This window comes from Taurulus bubalis, assembly GCF_910589615.1.
Source record: "Taurulus bubalis genome assembly, chromosome: 2".
Lineage (NCBI taxonomy): Eukaryota > Metazoa > Chordata > Actinopteri > Perciformes > Cottidae > Taurulus > Taurulus bubalis.
In genome coordinates, this window is record NC_136590.1 from 37,697,292 (window position 1) to 37,716,479 (window position 19,188).

General features: G+C 40.3%; 1 protein-coding gene across 1 annotated transcript in view; it reads left to right on the top strand.

The window, feature by feature from the left end:
• Positions 1–389: 389 nt before the first annotated feature.
• The window catches only part of fgf11b (fibroblast growth factor 11b), a gene marked incomplete at both ends in the record, with an annotated part of 32,744 nt that continues 13,945 nt past the window's right edge, over positions 390–19,188 (top strand). The window contains one exon of the mRNA XM_079214278.1: positions 390–582. Coding sequence (XP_079070404.1) covers positions 390–582 — 193 coding nt within the window. The remainder of the gene's footprint in view (positions 583–19,188) is intronic.

Genomic DNA, 19,188 nt, shown 5'->3' on the forward strand with positions numbered 1-19,188 from the left:
GGAAGAGGGGTAGAAATATGTCCCCGTTGTCACCTTTTTGAAAGTCTGTCACTCTAACCTTGGTCTTTCTGTTATTTTTAAGACTGAAAATGTGACTGTGGCACCTTTTCGTGTGCTCTATTTGGGTCATATTTTCATTTTTGGTCAGAGTGGAGGCTTTACAATGGACTGCAGGTGAACTTGCAACTCATCCAGTTCTTCACTCTCCAAGGAAACCCTCAAACTAAACTCTTCCCTGTTAGCCCACTTAAACGACCCGATCTCCCCTGTGGGGGATTCTCTAAACCGCCTGTCCTACTCTAGTTTTTGGAGGAAAGCAAACGCCAAACCAGCAAGGGGGGTACTGGGAACGAAGACACCCCCCTCCCAAAAGGTGAGAGGGGGGGAAGATGGCAGCTCTCGCCAGCTCTCTCATTAGACAGAAGCGGGCGGTCAAGGAAGACCCAGCCAACCGGCCGGTAGTCAACAAGCGCAAGCCCTGTCCTAAGAGCAACAAGTCCTTGTGCCAGAAACAGATCCTGGTCCTGATCTCCAAAGTACGACTATGCGGGGGTCGAAAAGCAAGAAATGAGAAAAGACCAGGTGAGTCACTGCTATGTGTTTCATCTTTCTCTGCTTGTTCTTTTTCTCGATCACATGTTGGCATATTTGGCTAGAAATGAAAGTTTAAACTGGAAATGAAGCAAATGAGATATATACTCTTACAATAAATTAAACACACGCATCTTTATCATTAAATTCAATAAGCAAATTTGTTTTCACAATGTCACCTTTTCAAATTTAACGTATTTATAGTGAGAAGTACTACAGATTTATTAAGTTGGGCAAAGACGTGCTAGACAGCATTTCCTCATCAAATTGTTTTTATTTCAACATTGTAGCTACCTTTCCATTAGGAACATACATCACTCAGCATTACAGACACTTTTTATGCACAAACAATCTGTTTACCATAGACTCCCAGAGACAAGTTATCAACTTAATATCTGTTGTCGTCGTCATTTTCACAGAACCTATATAGTTTCCCAGTAGCAGGTATTTTTCGGGCAGCCACCTCTTGCAACTTCACCATAAAACAAGCTATTGAATGAATGCAAAACCCAGCTGAAATGACTTCCCATACACATAATGGAGCTTTTGCTTTCCAAAACATATAATTATGAAGAGACTTGCAGGAACAATGCTATGTGAAATTGATTAAAACCATCCTTACAGTTTCAGGCAGTCTAATACTCTTGTCTTTATTGTGCATCTGCAGATTGTGGAATTCAAAGCAAATATAAATGCACACATTTCAGTAACCGATTACCATGAACACATGATTGCATATGTTCCACAGCAAAGAGATGCTAGGACATGTTAACAGATGTTTAGTTAAGATTTCTGCTTTGAATATATTAATTGAATGTATGCACCATCCAGTGAGTGACACACACAAGCACCACAGATGTGGATGGAAGAGGAAAATACATTGGTCGATTAAGATTTTGATTTGAAAACTGATTAAGAAAATTAGGATGTGAAATAAATCAATGCATGTTGTGTGGATGAAGTAACTAAGTATTGTTTGGTTCATTTTGTGACTATATGTTATTATTAAAACAATACAAATAAATGAATAAAAAAGCAAATTCCGTTGGACTGGGCTGCCGTACAGTGTCACATCACCTTTCAAAGTTAAATCTACAGCAGTGAGTAACTCTGTTTCTCTGATGTGCTTTCTCTATGAAAGCAAAACTTCAACAGAGAATTATGTGATGTGTTGCCAGCTACACCTTCTCTCTTGTCGATTGAAAAAGAAAAATGTGCCACAACACAAATTAGCACAATTAAAAGTAGAAAATGATATTGTGCTTGCGGAAGCAGTGTGTTGTTACATTCTTGTTACATATTACTATTCATAAATGATTGAATATCTTGCTATGTTTAACATTTAATGGAAAGTAAACATTTTTGTCTGGTTTCTTCATTTGTAACCCCTTGTGGATTTGTTTCCATGAGAACTTTCCCCCTAATTGTATTATTGCATTAATTCAGTGATTTCTTCATTTAAATGTGCAATGTTCTTTAGACCTTTGGTGTGACTGGTAGACTGCTGCATTTTTTAATTCATGACTGAGAAATGTTATGCCTTTTCTGTATGCACAATTAGTAAGTAGTATGCTCAAGTAAAATTATGCATATTAAAGAAATGTCGCTGAACAAACACCCTTCATAAAGATGCCACATACTTTCATGGCTAATTGAGGAAGAAACTGACAATTTAGAGAGTCCACCCCCCCGGAGCTAAAGACTGCATCTAAACAGACTGAACGTGAGAATGATGAGCGATGAGCAGAGCTTTATGTGAGATGAAATGAAAGTCCTCGTTTCATGCTGCACCACTATGTTCACATATGTCTACCATGCTTCAAACAGCATTGTAATTCCAACACTTTGATGTCCACCGTATGGCGAAAAGACTGATGTCCTGTAGGATAAGATACCATGCAGGATTTATTGTGAACATTGTAGAAAGCTTCACCTGAAATTTGACTGGAGATGAATTAAGTACTGCTTCTTCAGTGACATTTGTGCTATAGTTAGGTAGTAGACGTGTGGAAAAGTCTTGTTGCTGCCTCAATACCCCTAATGTTCAGACTTTGCAAATGTGACATAACAATGCTAACATCCTGTAATATTACAGAATTGTTTCTTAGAAAAAGGTTTTTGGAACTATTGTTTTGCTTCTGTTCTGTGGAGCCTGAACAATCCCTGTTTTTTTTTTAACTGGATTTAGGTTGTTTACATAATATTACCAGATGTTCGTCTGGTGGTGTCAAAGGAGCTGATTGTGGACATGAATGAAAAGGCTCTACGCTCACATGAAGTCACAGTTACTATATTATGGTTTCATGAAATCATTATCTATTCCTGCCAGGCATACGTTATTGTTTCCATTTTTTTTAGGATGTTTTGTAAACTAAAATGTGTTGTTTTTTGTTGCTATCGGCTCTTTAAGCCTGTATGAAATGCTAAACGCTAATGGTAGCATGGCAAGGTGCTCACAAAGGACAATGTTAATATGCTGATGTTTAACAGGCATAATGTTGACCATGTTCATTATCTCCCACTAGCATGTTAGCAATACTAAAGTATAGGACAAATTGAAACTGTAAACTCATGATGGCACTCGATGAACACCAATGTTATTAAAATGTATCTTTTGGGAACCGTGGCTATTATGTCAAATTTCAAACCAATCCATACAATAGTCGTCCAGAAATGTCACTAAAATCTAAAAATGTTGGTGGTGGTGCTCGTGGTGAGGTCAGTGTCCCCGAAGACAGTAGGATTCATCTTCTGGGTACCATGAATGTACAAAATTGGTTACAGTCAGACTTGCTCCAAATATACTAACCTGATAGACCTGTAGATGTGCTGTTAATGGTGTCACACGGGCAATACTTGCTACTATTTAAACAGCCAAGGAGTGTTACTGTTCTAGTTTCAAATTGAGAGGAAAGACAAATCTGCCTTGTCCCGTTTACAGTACTGCCTGAAAGACACTGGGACTTTGGTATACATACTTTTAAAAGTTCTGTGGGTCTAAAAAAGGCTTAGAGATTAGACATCATTCTTCCACATTTATGCATCAAGTGTATAACGTCCGTAAGAAGTGCACATAATGGATTGTCATTTGCACACTGCTTATTAATACCTTGTTATCAGGAAATACAGTTTACACATTTTCTCCACGCAACGCAGCCATCACAGGATTCTGTAGATTCTCCCTCAGCTGTGTGTTTAGTTTTTTTTAAACAGGAGAAGTTCTTCTCAGCTGTCATATTAGCATCACACCAGCACACATAAGATATGTTTTACTACTGCCATAAAGCAGGCGCTGGTGAAATGATAGGGACGGACATAAACCCTGCTGCTTATACATGTAGTTAGCACAAAGCTCACACCGGATGAGATACATGACTTTCTCCTCTTCATCTTCCTCCTCTATAGGTGTCCTGTACTGTCCCTTACTATACAAGTAACCCCTTCAAGGTCTGGCCCTCCCCGTCAGTGATCTGCACTGCTGTCCTCTTTTCAGATCAATTCAGCTCATTAATGTATAGCAATTAATCAATAATCACCCACTTAGTTCATTCAAGGTGGAATTTGACTTGAAAAGGGAAGGATATCGAGCTGCTTGCTCCTGTGAATCACCCTTAGTACCTTTCTCTAAGTAAGATCAAATGAGCACAGAACCTTAGCACAAACATATGTGTGCATGGAAATGATATGCAGACGTATAAATTAGAGATGCACCAATTGCAATTTTCTTTCTGATTTCCCGATATTCAGATTTTTCGAAGAACTGTAAATGACGGCAAACTCCAGATTAACTTTTTTCTCCACTGTCCTGAAAAAGAATTTCAACCGCCCCAAAGTCAATGTAAACATTGAAAAATCCCCTTTACTTTGTTATTATCATCTATAGTGGTTATTTGCATAAAAGACACAAATCAAATGACTCAGAAATAAATTGTATTTGTATTAAAATGTTAACCTCAATGTTACTAGTTCTAATGAAGTATTATAAGATGCGTAGAGCCGGTGTAAGGAAGTTAAACAGGTCATAATTCCCTCTCAAATATCTATTCTTTATTGCTGTGAAAACATCTCCTTCAAACAACTGCATTCAAGTTTCTCGCCAAAAAACAAAATTTTCAAAGATTACATTTGAACATGTGATAGCATCATCATTTACCTTCGCTCAACGATCATTTTTACTGAGTAGAGCTTGAACGCATGACAATGGAAGTTAATACAACCTCCATTCACGTTGGCTGTTGAAATGTCTTTTAATAAGGTTGTTTAAAAAACATTTTGGACATTGTTGTGTTGTGACACATTGCAAGCTTGATCTCTTTTCCCTCACGCTGAAGACATGTCTTGTGTACGTGTGTTTGGCTGTGCCGTTACTCTCCGTGCAGCTGTGTGCCGACGTATAACCATGGCACATTTATGTAAATATAACCCACAAAAAAGAGCGAAAATATGATTCTAATATGCTGAAAATAGGCTGCTTATCGATCGGTGCATCTCTAATTTAAATCTAAAATGAGCCAGATATGTGCCACAAAGAAAGAATCCGTAGACTTTGGTAGAAGGGATATGTCTATAGACCACAGAAATACAAAGATGCATTAAAAATAGCAGCACTATCAGCTGAGTGGTTCGAAACAAATGCATGCAAATTTAGTGCAGACTTAGACATCGTGTTGCATCGTGTGGACTGTTTGGCTGGGAGCTGCACTGTAGTATGTTGTAGGTGTAAGCATCAGAGGGGCCAGTCGACAGTTGGACCACAAATGTTGGCCCCGGCTGCCGAGAGACAGACTGGGTTACAAGGAGAGATCCAGCAGAGGATAGCATTAAACTGACCCCAAGGGACCGGGGCCACAAACTCGCTTGCTCAACAACACCTGATCAGACAATGCAGTGTTAGGTAGCTTCTCATCAGAACTTTACTGACTGTGACAGGGGTCAGAAAGAAAGAGACAGAGAGGGGCGCCGAGTGTGCGGAGGTAAACCGAGGTTTAAAGAGAAAAGTATTACTGATGTCAGAGAAAAACTGTATCAAAAGGTGGAGGTGGGTAGCAATGATGGGGGTGGATGCGGATGAAGAGAATCAAAAATACAGGAATAGAGGTGGAGAGAGGGTAAGCAGTGAAGATTAAAGGGACGAGAATTGCTGTGAATCAGAGTCCTGTCGAGGCAGCATGTAAAAAACACGAGACGGGAAGCCACGGGAAATGATATGAACGGTCACTGCAAGACATACAGTGTATGTACACATAAGTACTTTAATAATCTGTATATAAAGTGGGTTGTTTCTTCTATCTATTGAATGTTGCAGTGTTTTAGCTGGTTGAATCTGGGTGGGTGGTTGGAGAATTCTGTCTCCTGGAAATGACGTTCATATGCTACTTATTTTAATGCCAGATGAGTGCTATGTTCTCATATGTATGTTGTATGGAAGGGGTCATGTGAAGCGAACGACCTTGCATCCTGTCTCCTGTGTGTGCTTAGGTTAAACGCGCTGAAAACATATACATCATTCATGTATATAGTTCAAATCCTCTCATTTATTCAAGCGATTGGCAATACAATTTTTATTGTATATTGATGCATTGTATACTTTTTTCACATTATCTTTCGCTAAATTGCTGTAAAAGTGTGGTATACTGCTGGGAATAATAAAGACACACATTTTCAGTTTGGTTTGCAGGGCTTAGTTGGAAGCTGGTGATCTCACATACTTACATGCATCAATCACGATTTATCAAACTTGTTTATTTTTTTAATCTTTTATACATTTTTATTTATCAAAATGTGATGGTAGCAGGTGGGCTGTTGCTAATGTTCCCAGGTCACTGTCAATGAAACCTGATCTTCCTCTCACTCACTCAAAACAAAAACTTGACTTTGATTGTTGCTTTCTTAATGTTATAGAAATGTATTTAAAATATGAAAGGTTTTAACGGCTTGAAGGTAACAATAGCTCTTAAGGTGAACAATCTTTCCTTCAACATAAAAGTTGCCTGTGTACCAAAAAATAACCTTAAAAATTAAAATGACAACTTTGTCACTGAACATTTTGAAAATACTTTTTGAAAATACTTTCATTTATGGTATGTTCATTATTAATGTATGGTTATATATGGGTGTACTGCCATCAAATTGCTCTACAATTATCATCGTGTCACATACATCACAGTTAAAAGTATTATCATAATCCTGATATTTACTTTATTCATCCCTAAGGGGAAATGTGGTTTTCATTGTCAAAAATAAAGATAACAGGGATGAAAGATGCTCAATGTATACAGCAAAACTCAATATGTACAACGAAACAGCAGTGTGTCAATTTAGGAAATTCAATTTAAACAATAGAGAAAGTGCAAAAATGCAAAGTATGTGTAGTGTATATGAAGTGTATATAAACATAAACATGTACAGTGAGTAACAAACAAAAGCAGTGCAAGAGCTATTGATGTTGATAAATTAATGTACAGAGGATCTGACCAGAGGTGACTTAATGTAAAGTCTTATTGCCGTGGGCAGGAATGCTTTCCTGTACCGGTCCTTGTGACAGCGGAGCTGGATGAGTCTTTTGGAGAAAGTGCTCCGCTGTCCCTGCAGTAGGTGTGGAGAGGGTGGTCCGGGTTGTCCAATATGGACAATCATTTCTTCAGTGTGCTCCTCTCCACCACCTGTTCTGGATAATCCTGTTTGCAGCCGATGATGGAGCCGGCCTTCTTAACCAGTTTATACAAGTATATACATGTTCTGATGTCTTTTGGGTATTTATAGCTGTTAAAGAATGATACAAAAAGAAGATTATTAATTCGAATGAATAAAATGTAAGTGAGTGGAGTTTATGGGCCACGTGTTTTTAATGCAGGGAGTGTCCTCTTTGTCTCACATGTAAAATGTTGCTCTGAAACTAGAACGTTTCACCACATTATATATTGTAATAAAACCCCTCTATGTTCTGAACTTCTAAACCAAACTGAGTAAAAGTGCCATGACACCTCTTAGGGCTGACGATATCCAGCCCAAATCAAATTTTGAGAGCTTCACGAGAAACAACAGCTTTCTGTCTGTCTGCATCTCGACTAGACAAACAAAAGATTAGTGGGTGATTGCTGTTGAGGTCATCCAATTTCTGAGGATTTTCAGCTTTCAACGAACTTGTTTCATCAGAGGGAACTAAATACAGTATCTGGTACTAATGACATCAATTGAAGGGAATGGGGAGGCAGCTGTTGTGTAGAAGTAGGTGATCTGGTTAATCCCTTAAACTTTCTCCAAGACGCCCACTTCAGATTAAAACCACAATGAAAAAACAAACTGTTGAGCTTTAATCTTTTAGCTTGTCCTATATAAAGCACAACCCATTAGAGATTAAGAGATGTATTTATGTATTTCTTTTAATTTTGAAGGTGTATCTAACTTTATGTCTCTGGGTTGCAGATTTCCTTTAGACTCTTGAGACAAATATAGTGAATGGACATAAAGGGATCAGGGGGATCAGTGACTTTTTCTATGAGTATTATAGCAGTTAGAGTTTAGAGTTGGCTTGTGAAAAGACGGAGCCGCAGAGCGGCTGTTGACAATGGCCTTAAGTCTTTTTCAAAGCGAGGAGGCGGACAGATGTGTGTACAAAGAACACCCTTTTGTTTCCTCGTCCTGAGAATACCACCTTAACCTCCCACACATACCTGCTAAATTCAATCTGTGAGTGCTTTGATTAAAGCTGACAAGGACAGATTGAATTTACCTCTAACAAGAGAAAGACAGTTAGGATGGAGGACACCTATAGAGGTAATGATGAGAAGACAAGGAGAAGTAGAGAGGATGTGAGAGGAGGAGGGGCATGAATGGGAGATGTACTGCAAGAGAGATCGGAAGTCCTTTGATAAAATACCAAAAAGATGTGTCTGTGTCATATGACAGTGTTAAGTTAACCCATTTATTCCTTTTTTCCTAGACATGAAAATATCCAAACCATGTATCATGTGAAGCTGAAGAGCAGACAAGACAGGAGCTGAGCTATGAGAAAATAAGCTAATAGGGAAAAATACTTATAATACATGTAGTGTATTTGTGAAAAACAATTAAATTATAAAATATATGTAACTTTTAATTATAAAAAAAGAAAAGAAAATAATAATAAAAAAATGTAATTACTAAATAGCTATAACTTTGTGATTCTGTTTAGGCCAACACAGAAGGCTTAGCAGGCGCTGATGGCCCGCCACTGATATAGATACGTGTATGTACGTGTATATGATATGTGTGTACCTGAAAGTTTCTAGTTTCTGCCTTGTTTTACACTTGTTTTACAAAGCCAGGAAATTGGATATTTGGCATTGAAAAGAGCAGCAACGTATGGCAAACCGGGGGCAAACGTCCCTTTTTCTGCATTGTAGGCGAGCGTGACAAGTGCAGTTTAGCTGTGTTGTTGGACAACAATGAGAAATTGCAGCCAGCTTAGATTTCTTTTGACATTTTCTTTTGATGACCTCCAGAATCGTTAAATTAGCAGTAGAGCCCCACTCGCAGTAAGATGCCGACAGAATGGAGCAAAGAGAGCGCTCAAGACTGACTCCAGACCAGCGTCCACACCGCCGACCAACTCCCCAGTGCATCCATCCCTCCGTTGCCCCGGATGAAGCAGCTGCCGGCCGTGCGATCTCTCTACTTCATACCATCAAAAAAAACTCCAGCTGCTAAAGTCACTCCTGAATTGGAAAACTGACTAATCTGCTGCAGCGCTCTAAAATGTAGACCTACATAGCAAAGAGCTCTTTGGTTGAGCTGCCCCACTAGTAAGTGTAAAAAATAGATCCCTGCTCCTGTACACTGACTGTGTTTGGTGGAATGTCTAGTTTGTGTTTTGCTCCCTGGCATATGCATGTCTGCGTATGCGTACTGCACATTCATTTCTTTAAGCCTACTTATGTGCCTGCTTCTTTGTGCGTCTGAATGTTTAGATGCCATTGTGTATCGGAAGTGTGTCAACTAAACTCAGGGAGTGTTTTGCTGAAATTAAACAGATTCCCTCCTCCCATGAAGAGCTGCAATGTTGAGTCTCTACTCATGGTGTTCTTCTTCTTCTTCTTCTTCTTCTTCTTCTTCTTCTTCTTCTTCTTCTTCTTCTTCTTCTTCTTCTTCTTCTTCTTCTTCTTCTTCTTCTTCTTCTTCTTCACACCGTGTAAGGACTATTTCAAAGTGTTTCAGAGAGCAAATCAATGCAAGTTTAAATTCCGAATGCTTTGTTGTCATTCACTGTGCTGTTTAGCTCGGTGGCTTGTTTACTTGCGTGATCATCACACGATCTGACAGAGGTCTGGACCCCTGTGGGAGTGCAGAGGAATGTTTGTGTTTGTTCTGCATATATTAAAGTGTTATTTGTGTCCTTTGCCGGCGGGCCCGTGGGGAAAAGGACAGGTGGGGGGCTTTGAGGGACTGTTAGGCTCAGTGGTCTTGCGAGGCGAATAAGTGGCAGATTTTAACCTGAAGAAATCAAATGTGGTACTACAATGTTATTGATTAAGCCGGTGAGGATGCAGTACGCAGCTGCACCACAGTGCACTGAACCGCCCTGTGCCGAGCACCGCGTCAAGTGTCACTGATATGTACCTGTCATAATGCTAATGAAGCACATATGTGAATATTGAATGTGTCAGGGAAGCAGGACGAGTCCTATTTGCCTCTGCTCGTGTTTGACACGCTCTTGTCAGCACCATTAATAAGCGGCAATAATTCCGTCTTACTTATGTGAACTGCTGCCATTGTCACATGACATGATTTATGGAGCCTTGAATTTATATTCAGAGGCCATTGTTGGAGCTGCAGTTGATGTGATACACCTCATTCATTCCAAGTCCTTCTTTCACCTCGCCCTCGTCCAGCTATCCCTCTTCTTCCTCCTCCTCAACCTGTCTTCCCCCATCTACTCTCCCTGCTCCTCACGTCTGCTCGTCACACTCTGTATCTTTATCTCCATCACTGCCCTTTTCTCTTGCTCTTGCTCCCATCCTTTCCTCTGTTATTTCGGGGGGAAACTTAGAGCATCCCTTGGTCTTGCCTCAATGTTGTTAACTGGCTTTCACGACTTCCTTCCTCCCTTGCTCCTCTGCCTCTCTCCGCACTCTATCTTCCCACAAGGTTGATAATTACAGTACTAGCAGCACTGTAGCTCATGGCCCAGTTTAGAGAAGGAAAAAAAAGGAGGAACATCGTTCTCCTTTTATTAGAAGAAGAATCAAACACTAGACAGACTCCCTTTTTATTCCATACATGGAGTGCACATGCAGATGCATGCATGCATACACAAAGAGTGAGAGGTATTGCGAGAGCAGCTGAAAGTGAGAGAGCTTGATGAGAAGGGAGGGTAGAGTCAGGGAGGCCTGAAAATATTAGCCAAGGAAAACCCCTGTTGTTTGGTTTCGGTCAGAGCAGAAGAAGAAATGCCCTTGGCTGCTCAGTCATGCAGGCCCCCAGTAATTGCCTACAACCTTATCAAGAGGAGCTCGGCTACAAGGAGATCAGCAAGCGACATACTGAGGTCAAATCAAGCCAGATAAATACATTAGTGTCATGATAACCAACACCGAGCCATACTCTACGCTGATAAACGATAAACCTCAACCACTGCTTATTTCTCGGAGCAATTACATCGCGGCGAAGGGTTTAAGTGTCCTTGATGGCAGCCGTGATGCATGCAGTGATTACCTTGGGTTCTTATGTGCATTGACCTCATTTATACAGACACACACATAATTGCTGTGCGAATGGTTGTACTGTAACACCAGGCTCCCCCAGGTGATTTTCAAAATGATTATCAGTGCTGAATGTAAATTGATGAGGGGGCATCCCTGTGAAGACCGGTTACTGCTGGGATTAGAGGAAAACAATTTAATAAACAAAATGCTCTTATGACTATAATCTCTTTTGCTTTTCTAAACTTAGACCGCTTACCTGATCATCTGTTAACCTCAGCCTGAAAGTTGCAAATTAAATATTCCTCCCAAACACAACAAAACAACGAGGTCTCTGTCAACTGGGAATTCCATCCTACTTATGCATAAACTATGTGAAAATCAATTAAAGGTGTGCGTACAGTAAAACTTTTGCGAACAAATAAAAACAAAACCCCATAATAAGCAATTGCAGCTACATATAATTAAATGACCAGTTAAGCCTTGGTTCAGCGTCCCACAAGGATGGTCAAACGGACAATTCAATTCAATTCAGTTTATTTTGTATAGCCCAAAATCACAAATACAAATTTGCCCCGGTGGGCTTTACAATCTATACACATACAACATCCCTGTCCCGGGACCTCACATCGATCAGGAAAAAAATTGCACAGCGAAAAAAGGAAGAAACCTTCGGGAGAGCAACAGAGGAGGATCCCTCTCCCCGGATGAACAGAAGTGATAGATGGCATGTGTACAGAATGAACAATGTAACAGAGTTACAGCACATTCAATGAATATGACAGAAATTATTCATATGAGTAGTAGACGGGGAAACCTTTGGATCTATATTCTCCTGGCGGCAAACCCACATTCTCAAAGCTCCTCAAAGTTGTCCATTATCTCAGCCCATCCACATCCATGTAGTTAGAAAACATTGGCTGTGCTCAGAGAGGAAACCCCCACAAAGGGCTGTGTGTAATGATGTGACATCACTTTGGCGGACACTCGCGACCCTTTGACTTATACAGTAATCATACAGTAATCTTTTAAAGTCACATCCCTTAAGGCAATCTCTCTACACACACTTGCCTTTCCGCTTGTCAACTGCTAGTCATATTTTGTGCGGAGAGGTCACTTGGAAACGGGCCTGCTGATGAGTCAACATGTTGTCGGGCGCGCTGACAACATCTGCGTGCCGATGTACATAAACAGACACGGAGCTCTCTTTGACCCACATGCCACTGACCTGGATCAGTGACTGTTTTTCTGTCACTCAAGCCCACACGTGTGCCAGGAGTGATGAATGTCGTCGCACACCTCCTCTCTGTGGGAAACACCCAGGACAGTCGAGACTGCAGGTTGTGTTTCTGGCTAAGCTAGTGAGAGTTCAGCAAGGCAGATGTATGTGTGCTCACCCTGAAAGATAATGCGCAGCCACTGCTGTTCTTTTAACTGCGGAACAGGAAGGCACCTCACAGTCGATGACTCACACCACACCATTTAGGACACATGTGGTAAAATGAATGATTATGAGCAGTCTCAACTGGCTCAAGGTCCTTTTACGGTGTAGTCATGATCACAATGTATTACTTTGCTCACAGGAGGAAACACTGTTCATCTGTGTTGAAGATCCCATCCTCCACCGTGACAACAATCATTTAATATCCCACCACACGTACAATGTCAACCCACTCCCTTTCTGATTACGAGTCCTTAGATGCATTTTCTCCATTTTCCAAAACAAAAAAAGAGCCGCTGCGGAACATGGCTTGATTTTCAACCCCTCGGGGGGAGTCGATTCTCACGTTGTTGTCTCACATGAATATCAAATCATCAGGGGTCTCATTTATATCCGTTGCTTTCGCACTTCCCACGCAAAAGTTGTGATCTATAAAAACAAACCTGTTTGGAAACTCTTACCGATGTGTACGAACATTTTGAGGAAATTGCCGACGCAGATGTTGAGGTGTATTGAAGCCACACTGTAGAAATTAAATGTGAGAGGCATCATTACAGTTATAATGATGCCTCTCACATTTAATTTCCCTTTATAATACATCACATATTCTTATATATTCTCTTTATCATAGACAGTTCAGTGCTATTTGTGCTTGTACATATGAGCCATAACTGTAAGCGCATTTTAATTATAAAAGATATAATCCAACTCAAACCTCAAATTCAATTTTGCTTAATATTTTATTAGCGCAGTCTGCGCACCTCAGAGGAGAGGGCCGGACTACCGACACACGTGGTCAGCTGTGAAGAAGCTAATGAAATCATCATCATCTGTAAGATAACGTCACACAGGGTGAAAGAAGTGCAGAACATAGCGTCAGTAGTTTTCAATAATATCCTAATACTGTGCATATATCACATCAAGTACAATGTGAGTTTTCATTAAGTGTTTGTGAGTGAAATCGCTGCAGTGAACACGACTTTATTTATTCATTCATGGTTGATTTCACCGAGACAGATACAGCATACTGAACACAAATCTGATGATGATCTCTGATGCGAGTATCTGAGCTCACAAACCCTCTCCAGTCACCTAACCTGGCAAATCTTCACAACGATTGTGTAAATTAGCAAAGCGTGGAAAAAAAGCTGCAGAGACAGCTCTCGCACGATCACTCCATATCCTCATTATTAGTCGTAATCACAATGCCATGAGAAAAGACAAGTAAATAAATACATTGTGTCCACCTATCAAGCATTTTGGAAGCAATCTGTGTGATTGCTGTAAATATATAAATACTACAGTGACACTCGTGACGTGTTATGATAGGTACGCTGGCACTGTTACTGCGTAAATGGAATAATTAGGAGGGAACGAGTGTCCTTCCTCTCGGTAGTTGTAGTGACTCACTATTGATCGGCAGGTTCATTTCTATGCATCAACATTCATGAGGTGCTTTGCGTTGACCATTCATGGTTGAATGTGGGCGTGTAGAGGGCGGTATGTGAGGCTGAACCAGCTGTGCACATTTACAGGTTGATTTGAGAGGAAATAGATCACTGGCAGGCGTACGAAAGGTCTTTTCAATCTGAATGTTTTGGCTTACGTACATTTCCTCCTTTGAAAGTACGTTAACATTTAGTGGGGATCCTACACATTGTTTATGAATGAGACCCCGGTAGTCTTCGGAGTTGTTAAGCATTTAATATTGAAACCGTTCAAATCTGCAACTATTTTGATAATTGATAAATATACTCATAATTTCAAGCAAAATGTTAATTGTAAATTGAACATTTCTGAAAAAAATAGTCTGCAGATGAATTGATAATAACAATAACTGTTAGATACAGCTCCACTTTCCACTGCATGTTAGTCCTTGTTAGTTCAGCATAACAGTGGTTGAAGAAGTATTCAGATCCTCTATTAAAGTAAAAGCACCAATACACTAATTTTAACCTAATTGTTGTACTTAATGTATCAACATTAAAAATACATACATAGAAGAATTGCCCATGTGACTGATGTATTATCATATATGGTATTATCAGATTGTCACTACTGATGCAACAATGTGGAAATGGTATTTCACTATGGGAACTGGTTGAGGTGGAGCTAGTTTTAACTACTTTAGATAAAGTTCAGTAGGTTAGCCTCTTGAAAAAGGTCACACGATGAACCTGAAGGGTCAAGCAATGATTCATTGGTTACGAAAGATGATAAAACAAAGTTCTGTCAGATACATTTTAATTTGTCTTTTGGACTTTTCTTTAATCTTTGATTTTGTGATACAATATTGGAGAGTTATACCTCTCAGCTATGTAAATTGAACCGTTAATACCTCATTGACATCTAAAAAGTGACAAGGAGCTTCAACTAGCCACTGATGTAATCTTCAACAAGGCGTTTTATTTTAAAAGCCAAATCAGTTTTTTATGTAAAATTTGTATACAGTAAAAGCGAATATTAACTACAGCTGTCAGATAAATGTAGCACATAAAATAGTTATCTCTGGAATGAAGTGGGTTAGAAGAAGGAAACAGAAAATTAAAGTACCTAAAATTGTAAGAGTAAATCTACTTCAGTACTTAGTAGTTATCCGAGTTATCATCTTCTCTGTTTACCCCTGTGGAGCAGCAGAGACAACATGTGCACACTACGCACCCGTCTGACACAAACGTAGACTTTTTGCTCATGTAAGCAACTCTGTGTGCTTTGCTACACCAACCATAGGTAGACTGCTTTCACAGGGTGTCACGATCTGTCAGTGTACTTCTCCAGGGATTATGAAGGGGGGGGGGGGGGGGGCGGTTCACTCTTATTTTAAAGTTTAAAGGGAAACTCCAGTGATTTTATACATGAATGTCAGTTCAGTCATCAGGAGGAGGGCTATTAAACACTGCCTGTGAACGCCTGTGAAAACATTTGTATAATGTCTTCTGTAGCTTTCTGAAGTTTAAAAAAAAAAAGTTGGACTTGATACTGCAAGTTGAAGTTGTGGGGTTCGAAAGAAGTGCACATTTAGGGGGCAGGGAAGATATAATGAAAAAACGCTATTCAGTTGCATTAAAGTAAATGTAGCATACAATGTCCTTGGTGCTTGAACCATAGGGGATAGGGATTAAATGCAAGACATTTCTTTGCTTTTGCTTTTTTCATTTTGACCAGGTCCCTCTCTGCCGGGTACGCCTTTAATGTATCACCTGCAGCAGATTGAAAGGTACAAAAAATAGATATGTTCCAGTTCATTGCAGTCCATGAATACATCATAAAAGACACACTATACAAGTATGAAACATTCCACCTGTAAAATAAAGAGAATATCAAAGTACACACAGATGTCTTGTACTGTGTCTGGTTTATAGAATGGATATGCATTTTCCAACCTTTTTCTTCCTCAAGAGACTACTCTGACCTTGGCATGTTTTTGATGAAAGGGGCGTGTTGTTAAGGTGACAATGTGACAGGTTTGTTGAGGCCTTGATGTATTCACTCATAATGCCAACGTACTGCAACATTTACGGCAGAACAAGTGTCTCTGTGTGTGTGTGTGTGTGTGTGTGTGTGTGTGTGTGTGTGTGTGTGTGTGTGTGTGTGTGTGTGTGTGCACATTATGCACACTCAGATGCTGTCAGGGCAGTGAAAGGGGAGCAGTTGGCAGAATACACATGGGGCTGTAGTGCATCTTTGCTATTTGATGACACCGAGTCAAGTCAGTGTTATGATTATGCACAGTTTTGTTAATTTGCATGTTGTTAAAAGCCTTGTTGCTGCACTCAAATATTGGAGCCAGATGAGAGCTTCAGCATTTCACAGTAGATGCAAACCTACGTGGAAAGAAAAACAAACATTATTTTAAAGAGGAGCACTAAATTGATCCTTTTTTGAGTTTGCAACTGTAGTCACTTAACACTATTGATCCCATTTCTTTTTGTATATTGCAGTAAAAGTTATTTAGTTTTCTCCGGAGAAAATCCACAAATTTTGCCTTCGAGACCCGAAAATCAGTGTAGAATCTATGACGTGCCCTGGGATGCTCTGTCCCCAAAACTACGAGATGACGTTCTGTTCGGCCCACACACTCACCCTGTTTAATGCCGACGTATAACATCCGATAGTCACACTGAATTCATAACCCCAGTTAATTACGGTAACTCACGTTGTTACGTCTACACCGATAACTGCTCATGTTCCTCTCAAACAACCCGAAGTTTACTTAAACTATTAGCGTAGCATTTGCATGGAGAGGCTTCAGCAGAGGTAAAGAGTAGCACAGTAAGGGATATGAGTCCGTGGCAGAGAGGGTGTAAATGTTTCCTTTCTAACCCAAAGAATGATTTGTTGATGATTAAATCAGTCACACAGAAGAGGGCCTGGGATGCCATTATAGATCTTCTCCAGTAATAAGTAATTAAAGTCAAGAAAGTTAAGATTATATAACCTATTTGTCACAGGCACAGGTGTAGATGTTTATTGTAGTATGACAGAATACGGTCCATCAACAGAAACACACAACACTGAAGGTTTTATAACCTTATTATAAACTTATTGACATGTACCTTCCAGTTCTAAATGACCACAACTTCTTCAACAACAAAAGTAGTTTGTCTCAGTAGCAAAACATGAGTTCTTTGTGTCCAAATTACCACAATGATATAATGAAGGCACACTGTCTTCTTGAGTACAACGGTTTATAAAATATGACTTTCGGCCTCGATAGTCCAAAGTTGCAATATTTGTATGTTAATAAGGTGGCAAGAGCCAGAGATGGTTTATCATCTTAGAATCTCTAATGCAGCTGCAGTAACACCCAGACTTTTATAGTTTTAGCTGTGGAGCTTTCATTACACCATGGATCAGAATTTATTGTGCGCCGGGATGAGGATTTTGAAGTTAGAGCCAGCTCTGCTAAGTGAAACATTAGTTTTAGTGCCCCTGACACCAAGCATTGGAGTTTTGATTGCAGCCATATTGCAGAAGCTGCCTATTGAAGTTTTGCCTAAATGTTTTTTTCTTTCTCGCGCATATACAGCCGTCACTCTTGATGAAATGACAATGTCATCTCATTCACTCTGTTCCCCTGCCATCCCTCTGCTCACTTCTCTCCACCCTGATCCTGCCATCTCCCTCTCTTTCTCTCCCTCTCATCTCTCTGTTTCTCATCTGTGGGGACAAGTAACAAACGGCGTCCCCTGCTCTGATTGGACGATGTGTGATGTTATTAGGTGGGATGAAAGCATACATAGCTCAAAGGACAATGAAATGGAAAATGGAATAAAGAAGAAGAAGAAAGTGCAGGAGTAGGAGATACTGAAATGTTTTGACAAGCAGCTTTGAAAGAGAGAGAGCGAGAGGGTGGGGAGCGCTGCAGATGCTTGCATGTAACAATGGGAGTAGGTCACACTTTCACTGATGCCTCAACCCTGGCACACTTCCTCTGGGACATAGTCTTACAGATCTCCTCCCTGCATCTTCTGCCACTCTCTTGCTTCCTGTGCCAGGCTGAGGAGACGGGCAGATTGCGCAGTGCCCTAGGCCCCTCCCTGGGGAATGTGTGTGAGGACACGGGCGAGGTTTAGCAGAGGGGAGCTCCCAGATGGCCCTAAATCCTCCAGAGGCTCTGTCATGAACTGCTCCTTCATCCTTGTTTCCCTCTGGTCTAGAGAGACTGGTCAGTTCACTGACTGAGCTTTCATCTCAGTCAGTGGGGCCGACGGGGTTCTCCTTGCTGTTGGAGCGACCTGGTTGAGGCGCAGAGATGCTGCGCTCAGGAGACAACTTAGATTTCCTCAACACGGAGAGAGTGCTTTGCGTAATTGAAGGGGCCTGTAGTGACGTCTGAGAGCTGCTACAAAGATTCTGTCTGTTTCTTAAATGAACGCAAAGTAGGCTGCAGGGACTCCACTCATGAAACATTCAATCTCTCTATTCACCCTCCATCCTCTCCTCCACCACCCAGCCTCCCTGATTATGTATCTTTTATTTAGTGGGAGACCGACCAACTCTTTCACTTGATTTCATCCTATGATGACCCCAGCTCTTCCTAAAAATAACACTGGTGCCTTACAGCTTATTTTATACGTGCATTTTCTTCATCACTTGAATTACAAGCAGCTACATAATTTAGATGTATTGTATGTTTTGCATTCCCAGAGTTAGGTGAATAGATCCCAAAATGTACAATGGGAAATTCACTAATTAACTAAGACATTGTTGTTGAATACTGAAAGCCTAAATTCTATTTTTTGTTTACACTTTCTATCCTCCAGAGAAAATCTCAAACAAGAATTATACAATATAAATAGCTGTATTATTTTCTTTTGTAGGACTGTGAAGTGTTCTAAGGTTGGACAAGTATTCCTCTATTATGTTAATGATATCTGAGATCAATCATAATCTGTTCTGCCAGACATCTTCCCTCCTGGGAAAACTCCCTTAAGGCTTTACATTGATGCTCAATAGGCCTTTCATGGGACTTGA